General features: G+C 45.6%; 1 protein-coding gene across 1 annotated transcript in view; it reads left to right on the top strand.

Annotated features, from left to right (window-relative positions):
- LOC308139131 (protein turtle homolog B-like) overlaps positions 1-13,210 on the top strand; it is a gene marked incomplete at both ends in the record, with an annotated part of 219,201 nt that overhangs the window by 132,147 nt on the left and 73,844 nt on the right. Inside the window, 7 exons of the mRNA XM_080508476.1 lie at positions 499-644; positions 5,020-5,162; positions 5,405-5,545; positions 5,621-5,737; positions 7,503-7,653; positions 10,538-10,661; positions 11,974-12,149. Coding sequence (XP_080364602.1) covers positions 499-644; positions 5,020-5,162; positions 5,405-5,545; positions 5,621-5,737; positions 7,503-7,653; positions 10,538-10,661; positions 11,974-12,149 — 998 coding nt within the window. The remainder of the gene's footprint in view (positions 1-498; positions 645-5,019; positions 5,163-5,404; positions 5,546-5,620; positions 5,738-7,502; positions 7,654-10,537; positions 10,662-11,973; positions 12,150-13,210) is intronic.

Here is a 13,210-nt window from a genome sequence, read left to right on the forward strand (position 1 = left end):
AAACAACCTCCACCTTGTCACTGCAGCTGCTCCAGATTCAGATAATTACCATTTCGGTACACCTCCACCGGAATGACACAGCAGAGGAGAGGGAAACACTCAATGATACTCCTGTGAGGCTGTAGAGCAGCAGGACATGACACCCGAAGCTTCAGCCTGAAACCGTGTTCGTACTGTGATGTTCTTCATCTTCACGCTGGCTATTTTTTTAATGCTCTATAGGGGCGAAACGAGTAGCAACTAATAATCCATGTCCTCTGCAGTCAGCATCAAAAATCAAGCCGTGGGCCCAACGTCAGATCCACACTGTGGCATCAGCTATATAAAAATACATTTAATATTATAAATGCATTGTGCTCTTCATCAAGGTCTTACGTCACACATAGTTCTGTCCACAAATACTCTGCAGGACAAATATTCCCAGAAAAGACTGCTGCTACACTTTGTCTGCCACAAGCTTATATGACTGTGTTGTTTCCTTTCTTTTGGTGTCTGCAGTGACTTAAAGCGTCGTGTCAGTATTCTTATTGACGGATCCCTCATCATCGCCCAAGTCAAACCAGAGGATACTGGGAAATACACCTGTGCGCCCAGCAATAGCCTGGGCCAACCCCCCACTGCCTCTGCCTACCTGACGGTGCAATGTGAGTTTGCACCTGGCTCACCACATCACACACTTCCAAAGAGACCAAAGCAATGTCAGACTCTTTCACTTTGTAATAACTGGTAACGGAGCGGTGCAGTGCCGCAGTGGTTAGTGTTCTCACCTCACAGCAAGATTGTCTGGCTTCAAATCCCTGTGTGAAGTCTTTCTCAGAGTACTGCAGTGTCCTCCAACAGTCTGAAAACATCTCTGTGTTTGTCCTATCATGGACTAGAAACCTGTCCGGGTAAAGTAGGAGGGGCTCCAGTGTCCCTGCAATGGACTCTGGGTAGCACTGTCTGATGCTGTAAACACAATAAGGCATATTCCAGAAGTACAAAAACATTGGATATTTGAGTGTTTCGAGTTAGAGAGATCTTCAGAGCTCTGTGGTCTGGAGCACATGGGCCTGGTCAACCCAAGCTGGACTGGAGAACTGGAGACAAACAGGCTCCCACCAAGTCCACTGTACCTACAGAGTGCAGAGCCATGTGATGCTGTGGGTCCCTGCCACAAAAACTGTCTCTTGGGGAGTTGATCCAAATATCAATATTGTCAACCAGATTTTAAGCCTTCATTGACGCATGTCCAACCTACATGCTAAGGAGTTTCAGGCTCACACACCAGTGATACTACATTCACCACGCTAAATAGTTTTTGGCTCACACAACAGATACAACAGTAATGCTCCATGCTAAACAGTTTTAGGCTCACACAACGGTGATGCTCCATGCTAAAGAGTTTTAGGCTCACACAACAGTAATGCTCCATGCTAAAGAGTTTTAGGCTCACACAACGGTGATGCTCCATGCTAAAGAGTTTTAGGCTCACACAACAGTAATGCTCCATGCTAAAGAGTTTTAGGCTCACACAACAGTAATGCTACATGCTAAAGAGTTTTAGGCTCACACAACAGTAATGCTCCATGCTAAAGAGTTTTAGGCTCACACAACAGTGATGCTACATGCTTAAGAGTTTTAGGCTCACACAACAGTGATGCTACATGCTAAAGAGTTTTAGGCTCACACAACAGTGATGCTACATGCTAAAGAGTTTTAGGCTCATACAACAGTAATGCTCCATGCTAAAGAGTTTTAGGCTCACACAACAGTAATGCTCCATGCTAAAGAGTTTTAGGCTCACACAACAGTAATGCTCCATGCTAAAGAGTTTTAGGCTCACACAACAGTAATGCTCCATGCTAAAGAGTTTTAGGCTCACACAACAGTAATGCTCCATGCTAAAGAGTTTTAGGCTCACACAACAGTGATGCTACATGCTTAAGAGTTTTAGGCTCACACAACAGTGATGCTACATGCTAAAGAGTTTTAGGCTCACACAACAGTGATGCTACATGCTTAAGAGTTTTAGGCTCACACAACAGTGATGCTACATGCTAAAGAGTTTTAGGCTCACACAACAGTGATGCTACATGCTAAAGAGTTTTAGGCTCACACAACAGTAATGCTCCATGCTAAAGAGTTTTAGGCTTACACAACAGTGATGCTACATGCTAAAGAGTTTTAGGCTCACACAACAGTGATGCTACATGCTTAAGAGTTTTAGGCTCACACAACAGTGATGCTACATGCTAAAGAGTTTTAGGCTCACACAACAGTGATGCTACATGCTTAAGAGTTTTAGGCTCACACAACAGTGATGCTACATGCTAAAGAGTTTTAGGCTCACATAACAGTAATGCTCCATGCTAAAGAGTTTTAGGCTCACACAACAGTGATGCTACATGCTAAAGAGTTTTAGGCTCACACAACAGTGATGCTACATGCTTAAGAGTTTTAGGCTCACACAACAGTGATGCTACATGCTTAAGAGTTTTAGGCTCACACAACAGTAATGCCACATGCTAAAGAGTTTTAGGCTCATACAACAGTGATGCTCCTTGCTAAAGAGTTTTAGGCTCACACAACAGTAATGCTCCATGCTAAAGAGTTTTAGGCTCACACAACAGTGATGCTCCATGCTAAAGAGTTTTAGGCTCACACAACAGTGATGCTACATGCTTAAGAGTTTTAGGCTCACACAACAGTAATGCTCCATGCTAAAGAGTTTTAGGCTCACACAACAGTGATGCCACATGCTAAAGGCTTTCAGGCTCACACAGAAGTATGCCACATGCTCCATGCTAAAGAGTTTTAGGCTCACACAACAGTAATGCTCCATGCTAAAGAGTTTTAGGCTCACACAACAGTAATGCTCCATGCTAAAGAGTTTTAGGCTCACACAACAGTAATGCTCCATGCTAAAGAGTTTTAGGCTCACACAACAGTGATGCTACATGCTTAAGAGTTTTAGGCTTACACAACAGTAATGCTCCATGCTAAAGAGTTTTAGGCTCACACAACAGTAATGCTCCATGCTAAAGAGTTTTAGGCTCACACAACAGTAATGCTCCATGCTTAAGAGTTTTAGGCTCACACAACAGTAATGCTCCATGCTAAAGAGTTTTAGGCTCACACAACAGTGATGCTATATGCTTAAGAGTTTTAGGCTCATGCAACAGTGATGCTACATGCTAAAGAGTTTTAGGCTCACACAACAGTAATGCTCCATGCTTAAGAGTTTTAGGCTCACACAACAGTAATGCTCCATGCTAAAGAGTTTTAGGCTCATACAACAGTGATGCTATATGCTTAAGAGTTTTAGGCTCATACAACAGTGATGCTACATGCTAAAGGCTTTCAGGCTCACACAACAGTGATGCCACATCCTACCTGCTAAAGAGTTTCAGGCGCACACACCAGTGATGCTACATGCTAAAGCGTTTCAGGCTCACACAATAGTGATGCTACATGCTAAAGCATTTCAGGCTCATACAATAGTGATGCTACATGCTGAAGCGTTACAGGCTCATACAATAGTGATGCTACACGCTAAAGACTTTCAGGCTCACAAAACAATGATGCTACATGCTAAAGCGTTTCAGGCGCACACACCAGTGATGCTACATGCTATATGCTGAAGAGTTTCAGGTGCACACACCAGCGATAATACATGCTAAACAGTTTCATGCTCACATAACAGTGTTGCCACATGCTTAAGGCTTTCAGGCGCACACAACAGTAATGCCACATGCTAAAGAGTTTTAGGCTCACACAACAGTAATGCTCCATGCTAAAGAGTTTTAGGCTCACACAACAGTAATGCCACATGCTAAAGAGTTTTAGGCTCACACAACCGTGATGCTACATTCTCCATGCTAAAGAGTTTCAGGCTCACACAACAGTGATGCTACATGCTAATGCATTTTAGGCTCATACAATAGTGATGCTACATGCTAAAGACTTTCAGGCTCACATAACAGTGATGCTACATGCTACATGCTGAAGAGTTTAAGGCACACACACCAGCGATGCTACATGCTATATGCTGAAGAGTTTCAGGCGTACATATCAGTGATGCTACATGCTAAAGATTTTCAGGCTCACACAATAGTGATGCTACATGCTAAAGACTTTCAGGCTCACACAACAGTGATGCTACATGCTAAAGGTTTTCAGGCTCACACAACAGTGCTGCTACATACTAAAGCATCTCAGGCACACATACCAGTGATGCTACATGCTATATGCTGAAGAGTTTCAGGCGCACACACCAGTGATGCTACATGCTAAAGACGTTCAGGCTCACACAACAGTGATGCTACATTCTATAGCGTTTCAGGCTCATACAATAGTATGAGCCTGAAATGCTGAAAGTCCATGCTAAAGATTTTCAGGCTTGCGTATCAGTGATGCTACATGCTAAAGCGTTTCAGGCGCACACAACAGTGATGCTACATGATCCATGCTAAAGCGTTTTAGGCTCACACAACAGTGATGCTACATTGGCATGCGGCCATCAGCGTTTCATGACAATGATTATTTTTTTGATAGGCAGATAGTGATGTTTTGCCAATACCATTGTAATTGATTTTCCACATGAAGAGGTAACTCTGACAACCCTGAGGACGATTGGATTTTCAATAAGGTTGTTTTGGTTATAGAAACATACTGATATTGGTTTGCTGTAGAGTCACTTCTTGTTGAAGGTAGGTTTAGACTTTGTCCCCGGCAGCCCTGTTTGCCCCAAATGGAGTGGGCCATGGGATTTTGGGCCAATTTGGTTCCAGTCTTGACAAGTGTCGTCACAGGCATCCGTGACAGACTGGTTACGTTTGCCCATCCCGTCCCCCTGCGTTGGCCATGGTGGCCTGAAACGGGGCTGCCGTGAACATAGTGTAAACATACCTTTATTATTTTTAAACGAACTGAGAAGGTGCTCTGAGACCATCAACACATTAAATGTTGATTTCCCTCAAAGCACTACTAATCTTGAGGCGCTCACTTTCACCACTTCACCATGTCTTTCCCCCCCAGATCCTGCCCGGGTGGTAAACATGCCATCTGTTATCTATGTGGCCATCGGCCTGCCCGGCTTCATCCGCTGCTCTGTAGATGCCAACCCTCCTGTATCTCTTGTTAAGTGGAAGAAAGATGGCCTTCCCCTGCGGATAGATAAGGTGAGCTGGAGAAAAGCGGACCTATAGATTTTGTTCCTCCACCCAGACTGAGTGGAGGAAATGCCTTGTTTCTGTACAATCCACTGCTCGCCTCGTGTGCTTCACAGGGTTCTTTTCCATAGACCTGAAAAAACTGCCATATTGGCAGCAAGTCTCCTTCTCTTTTGATTTGATTGGTAAATGCTCCAGGTTGAACAGAAGGCTGAATATGTTGTTGCTGTCCATGACCTTTCTATCTAAAGTACCCTGGTTGGAGCCAATTGGATGATGGGAGCATCCGTGTTGCCGAGGTGACGGAAGACTCTCTCGGCACCTACACCTGCATGCCTTACAATGCCCTGGGATCCATGGGATGGTCCCCTCCTGCTCCCCTGGTGCTAAAGGTAACTTTGTCCCACAAGCTCAACAACTGCAATGAGTGCATGCAGAACATTTGACCAACATTATGACCTGGGCAGGACCCACCCAAATTCTCAGTGGTTCCTGGTGGGGAGTACAGACAGGAGGCCGGGAGAGAGCTGGTCATCCCCTGTGAGGCGGAGGGAGACCCCTTCCCCAACATCACATGGAGGAAGGTACAAACGTCCTCCAGACCCAGAATGTAGACTTGTCCAGCCTTGGCTCAGAATTCTGAAGATGTGCAGTGATACGATCATATTCAGTCAGTGTGTGGTAAGAGATGCCAAAGGTCTTCTAGTGTGTGGAGAGAACAGCCAACCATCTCCTAGTGTGTGGAGAGAACAGCCAACCATCTTCTAGAGTTTTGAGAGAACAGCCAACCATCTTCTAGAGTTTTGAGAGAACAGCCAACCATCTTCTAGTGTGTGGAGAGAGCAGCAGATCATCTTCTAGAGTTTGGAGAGAGCAGCAGACCATCTTCTCGAGCAGTGTTTTTCAACCACTGTGCTGCGGCACACTAGTGTTCCGCGATGTATGGTCAGGTGTGCCGTGGGAAATTATCCAATTTCGCATTCTTTCTAAAAAAACATTTGCTCTCACAGCCGCTGTCAGAGCAGTGTGCAGAATAATCATGTATAAATACTGTGGCGAGCGCCACAGAAGGCTTGCTCTGAGTCGAGATTCTTTTCTGCCAGCTGATCACCAGAGGCTTTTATTTTGACATGATCATATGCAACCGGAGCTTCATAACAGGATGACACTCCACACAACACATTTCTCACTCATGGTTGCTCACCAACATCCAACAAACCAAACCAAACTAGAAATAATGAACAATCTGAACCGAGGAACAAAAACACAACACAAGCACAAATCAACACACACAACAACCCCGACAATAACCCTCAATAACCTCCGGCAACACATAACCTGAACTCCCATCATGCCCTGCAGCGACCAACTCCGTAATGCTACAATACTCTTCACCACTAGAGGGCAGCACAGAACGTTGCCGGTAAATGAAACTTAACAGAGTCAGTGTGGTTAATCTCCACCTCCTGCTCCCATCTTGTATCAAAGTACTGTGTCAGTGACAGTGATGGAGGAGTTTTTGAAAAGGAAGAATGTTACCAGGATATCAGCTCTGTGTTCATCCATCAGGTCCAGGTTTCACACTGAGGGAGTGAAAAAAAAAAAAAGAAATTGGGAAATACTTTTTTCTGTATTTATTTGATTCCTGTTGACAAAACATTGATGAGAATGACTTTATATTTTTAATATAGGCTACAGAGTTTCAAATTTCAACATTTTTGGGTGTTGGTGTGCCTCGAGATTTTTCTAAACAAAAAAGTGTGCCTCGGCTCAAAAAGGTTGAAAAACACTGAACTAGAGTTTGGAGAAAACAGCCAATCATCTTCCAGTGTGTGGAGAGAACAGCCGACCATCTTCTAGTGTGCGGAGAGAACAGATTACCATCTTCTAGTGTGTGGAGAGAGCAGGAAACATCTTCTAGTGTGTGGACAGAGCAGCCAATGAACTTATATTGTGGGGAGAGAGAAGTACTAGTGTGGAGAGAGCAGCTCATCTAGTGTGGAGAGAGCAGTTCGTCTAGTGTGGAGAAAGCAGTTCGTCTAGTGTGGAGAGAGCAGCTCATCTAGTGTGGAGAGAGCAGTTCGTCTAGTGTGGAGAGAGCAGTTCTAGAGTGCAGAGAGCAGTTCTTTTGCAGTTCTGATGTGACCTCCATAAGGCGCTGTGTGCTGATTGGCCACAGTGAGGCGCTGTGTGCTGATTGGCCACAGTGAGGCGCTGTGTGCTGATTGGCCACAGTGAGGCACTGTGTGCTGATTGGCCACAGTGAGGCGCTGTGTGCTGATTGGCCACAGTGAGGCGCTGTGTGCTGATTGACCACAGTGAGGCGCTGTGTGCTGCCGCTCTGAGCAGGTGGGGAAGCCCAGCAGAAACAAGCACAGCATCCTGCCGCAGGGCAGCTTACGCCTCCATTCGCTCACCAAGGACGACCAGGGGGACTGGGAGTGTGTCGCCACCAACCTGGCTACCAGCATCACTGCCAGTACGCACATCAAAGTCATAGGTACACACACACACACACACACACACCCAGACCCACGCACACACACACACACACACACACACACACACACACACACACACACACACACTATTTTCTAGACTATATGTTACTTTTTTCAGTTATTTCTCTGTTCATGTCACTGATATTAACAGAAGACTTTAGTCCAGAGGCTTCACAACAGGGTAGCAACACAGGCAATTGCCTAGGGCCCCGAGCTAAAGGGGGCCCCGAGGAACGGCTGACATTGATCAATTTCAAGTGACAAAATAATGTAACTGCTTTAGACGCTGCAACAACAGCGCATCGGAAATCCCTCGCACGGGGCCCTTTCAGAGTTGTCACTCGCTAGTTTACAGCAGGGGGCCCCCGACAGACGAACGATATCAGCTACACAACTTGAAACACCTGGACACATGTCAATGACATGTTAAGAACCTCCCTAATGGGGCCCCTGCATCAACACACTGAAAAAAATTAAGTGGACAAATCTCCGAGGGCACATGAAACGAAAAGAAAAGTAAAAGAAGAAGAAGATGAAAAGAAAAAACGGGATGTTAGTAACTGAGAGTGTGCAAGTTTGACAGTGTGGTTAACAACACACTTCTGTGGTATGACAAACTTAGAGCACATATTTATTCTTACTTTACACCAATTGTAACAGCTTTATTTAAGAAATAGTCCAGCTTTACTGTGTAAACAGTATGTCATAAGTCTTGTTGTTGTTCCAACAATGGTTTCCATAGAGACATTCAGAGGTAAATGGAAGATATTGTGGCTGCATTTGCAGAAGCCAAGTCCTGCACGCACCAGTTTTAAGAAAAAAAACATTGTACAACAAGTGGACCATAGATATATAACGAAGGTGTCACAGTTCTTACTTTCCACTTCAATTCCTTGCTATTTGTGCCTGCCTCTTTAAGAGGCATTGCACAGATATTACTAACCCAGGAAAGGGCCGTTTTTTATTTGTGCCTGCCTCTTTAAGAGGCCTCACACAAATATTACTATCCCAGGAAACACTGTTTAATTATTTGTACCTGCCTCTTTAATCAGAATCAGAATCAGAATCAGAAGCTTTATTGTCATTGTAACAGGTACAACGAAATTGCATAGAAAGTTTTTGGGGAAAAAGGACAACATGAGGTGAGGAGAGGAGGGAAAAAAAGTCAGATTACAGACTGTGCTCTGAGGAGCACAGTCTGTAATTGGGGAAAAAATCCACCTCAGGCACATTTAGCATCAATACAGACAGGTTACAACATATTTCTCGAGACAGCACTTGGGATATGCAGCCCGCCGCTAGGAGAAGGTGTTTCAGGCGCACAGGCCCTCGGGCACGCAGCCATCCCTCTTCCAGCGGCCTCTGCTGGTGGTTGGGGTAAGGTGCACAGCAAAGGCGGTGAAAGGTGCTGGTGAAATTCCAGTGGGCCAAAATGTCCGGGGAGAGAGGGTGGGAGGAGGGGAGGAAGGCGATGGGGGGGGGGGGTGGGGGCTGAGCCTTCATTCCACACTCACATCCAGGAGAGTTGAAGACAAAACACAGCCTTGGCGACTGGGTGTCTGGGAGTCCGAGATGTAGACTAGGTTTGTTTTCGTTCAGGCGATTCAGCTTTATCTGTCGACCTTGAGTGTCTCTGGTCTCCAATGCTGCTCCAATTGTGGCAAGATTTTAGCTTCCCAACCGAGTTCGAATATCCTCCAAGATCGATCCAATTCCGCGTAAACGTTCAAGAGTCATAATCTTGAGTTCATTTATCACATGAGTCTGAGCATTCAAAGCTCGGCACAGTCCTTCAGTGACGATAGGCAGCCTTCCCAATGCTGCTGCCCGTGTCTTCTCAACTTTACGATAGATCAGAAACCCACCAGCTCCAATCAGCAGCATACCTGCTATCATTAATCCCAACATGTAGAGGTCCTCCACATCCTCCATAGAAAGAATAGCCAAACACAGGGACCTCCAGGAACCCCAGGGATCCAGCATGTATCCGGCTGCAAACGTCCCATCGGGACATGCGGGCTCTCCTTTGTCCAATCTTCGTGTCGTAAAAATTTGGTTGATCGCATTGAGAGACCAGCTGATCAATTCCATGGTTCCGGTTAAATTCGGATGGGGGTGTCAAGAGAGGCTCTTGATAGATCAGACACAAGACAGTACAGGACGGGAGCAGCAAGCGGAGAGGGCGTCCGCCTTCACTGAGAGCTGGAAGAAGAAGAGGCCTCGCACAAATATTACTATCCCAGGAAACGCCGTTTATTATTTGTGCCTGCCTCTTTAAGAGGCGTCACACAAATATTATTATCCCAGGAAAGCCGCGTTTTAAAAAAGACTTTGTTTGTGCCTGCCTCTTTAAGAGACATCGCACAAATACAACTATCCCAGGAAATGCCGTTTCGTTTTATTATTCTTCTTCTGCGGCTTTTTCGGCGACTAACTGGTCCAGCACCGTTTGCATTACGTACACAAAAAGCATATCATTACATGTGGATTTATCGGGAATGATGTGCTATTATTCAGATAAGGGATATCGCAAACGATTTTCGAACAAAACGTAAACGTAAACGTGGTCTTCATCAGGTGACCGGCCTCACAGATCTACCACGCCCCCGCCTTCCGGCCACGCCCCTGCCTTCTGGCCACACACCCCATTTTCTGCCACAGACTAACCCTGAATCATTTTACTCATTTTAACCAACAATAGTCACACAGTTATTTTCTCCAGTTGTGTCGTAAAAGTCCAAATACAAACACAGACATTTCTTTGTAAAAGTACTTTACTTTGTACTGAGAGTTTTCAGAGTCTGATGTTTGGAAACTTGATTCCCTTGACTCCCACTGAGACTCTCCAGCAGCCCCTGGTTCACCTGCTGCCTCCCCCCACAGGCACAAGCCCCCACCCCCCCTCTGGAGTGGGCGTGGCAGCGTCCTCCACCTGGGCTAACGTGTCCTGGCAGCCCGGCTATGACGGAGGCTTCCCGCAGACATTCTCCGTCTGGTACGGCCATGTGTGAGTTCCAAGCATGCTTTGCTTCCTGCTGCATTCCTTCTGCCACTCAGCACTCCTGCTGGGTACAGTTCACTGCTGCGTCCCTACACACACATTGTAAGTCAGGTAAAGTCATGTAAACTCAAGTAAAGTCAAGTAAAGTAAAGCAAAGTCAAGTCAAGTCAAATAAAGTAAAGTCAGGTCAAGTCAAGTAAAATAAAGTCGAGTCAAATAAAGTCAAGTCAAATGAAGTCAAGTTAGTTTTCACATTGCAAGACACACATAATGAAAGTATAAAATCATCTTGGACCTGAACTGAAGAGAACCTGTCACCTATGCTGCTGCCCTGCCGCTGCTCTGCCGCTGCCCTGCCGCTGCCCTGCCGCTGCTCTGCTGCCGCTTTACTACTGCTCTACTGCTATTGCTCCGCTGCTTCTCTACTGCTACTCTACTGCTGCTCTGCTGCTGTTCTTTTCTTTTCTTCTTTTTCTTCTTGAGGGTCTTGTTCAAGTTTTTAGGATGGCCGGAAGAAACACACACACAAGTGATCAGGCTGCAGGAGGTGGGACTCTAGTCAGTCATGCCCCCTAGAGTCCCACCTCCTGCCGGCTGATCTAATGCTAATTGGGGGCGGATATTTAAATAAAGCAAGGCTGATGTAATGCTAAAGCAGGTCTTATCTAATGCTAAATCAAGGCTTATCTAATGCTCATGGAGAGCTGGTCTAATGCTAATGGAGAGCTGGTCTAATGATAATACAGGGCTGATCTAATGCTAATGGAGGGCTGATGCAATGCTAATGCAGGGCTGATGTAATGCTAATAGAAGACTGATGTAATGCTCATGGAGGGCTCATCTAATCCTCATGCAGGACTGATCTAATGCTAAAGCAGAGCTGATCTAATGCTAAAACAGGGCTTATTTAATGTTAAAGCAAGGCTTATATAATGCTAATGGAGGGCTGATCTAATGCTAATGGAGGGATGATCTAATGCTAAAGCTGGGATAATCTAATGCTAATGGAGAGCTGGTCTAATGCTAATGGAGGGCTGATGTAATGACAAAGCGGGGCTGATCCAATGCTAAAGCAGGGCGGATCAAATGCAAATGCAGGGCTGATCTAATGCTTGTATGTGTGCTTGTGCGTGTGCGTGTGCGAGTGCAAGTGCGTGTGCATGTGCGTGTGCGTGTGCGTGTGCGTGTGCGTATGCGTATGCGTGTGTGTGTGTGAATGCAGCAAGAGTTGATGTTGAACCAGCAAGAAACTGTTCTGATGATGCAGCAGGGTCAACACCTGTTGTGTCTCATGGTTGCTCTCCTGCCCCCACCACAGGACGAAGAGGGAACGTTTAGGGCCACATGACTGGAAGTCCATGCCGGCGCAGGGAGGCCAGGTCTGGATGGTGGTACCGGGCCTGGAGCCAGAGACAACCTACCAGTTCAGCATCCTGGCCCAGAACAAGCTGGGTTCCGGCCCCTTCAGCCAACTCGTCACTGTGAAGACACCAGGTGAGGGCTTGGTCACTGAACACACTCGGTGAGGGCTGTGAACACATCAAGGGAGAGGGAGGAGGAGAAGTGGTTTGACGACACCTTGGAGCTGGCTGACGTGGGTGAAGGAAAGGCTTACCCAGGCTAACACTAATTAGCACTTGTTAGCACAAACGGAGCAATCACAAAAGTGACCAAAGTGATCAAAGTGATGGAAAAGTGGATATTTAAATCAAGAACATGCCAACAAGAAATGACCATCTTGAGGAGATTAAGCGATCATTGAACTCTATGTCTGGACAGCTGGCGAAATTGACATCACAACAGGAATGCCTGCTCAAAGTTGTGGATGAAGTAGCGACTCTGAAAACCATGATGAATGAAAAGGATAAAAGGATCTCACTCCTGGAGCAGGAAGTTGATGATTTTGAGCAATACACTGATTTTTATGGGGCTCGAGACCCGACATTGGAGCTATGCCAGAGTGACAGCTGGCATGGAGACATCAGAGGGCTCCGAGAGAGGACCTGCAGTTGCTGGAAAAACAGGTGGTGGATTTTCTAAACAGTGAAAACATTAACATTTGCAAGGAATACATATGTTTGCCACACCGTACCAAGAAAGTCGGAGAAAACAAAGTGCTATTTTTATACGATTCAATAGCAGGAACACGAGGAGAGATGTTCCAATGTAAGCCAAAAATCTGAAAGGCACAAATGCATTTCTAAACCAACATCTCACAAAAAAGAATGGAAGCATAGCGAGGGAAGCAAGGCTGCTGAGAAAGCAGAGGAGGATGACTGGGACATGGACACGGAATGGAAATGTATGGATTAGAAACAAATGGAGACGTGAGGATGATTAGAGACATGAAAGAATTGGACTGGACAATGATGGGAAGAACCCAAAGCATAGACTAAAGGAGGAAAAGCATGGATACATTCTTTACCAACTTACACACTGAATTATGGCCACATATGATGACACAAACTGATAAAATCTCTGATATGGAAACTGATTTTGCACATGACATATTAATGCCTATTGAATGTAATTATTTTACAGTACAGCAATTTAAT

This window comes from Blennius ocellaris (genome assembly GCF_963422515.1).
Source record: "Blennius ocellaris genome assembly, chromosome: 14".
Classification (NCBI taxonomy): domain Eukaryota; kingdom Metazoa; phylum Chordata; class Actinopteri; order Blenniiformes; family Blenniidae; genus Blennius; species Blennius ocellaris.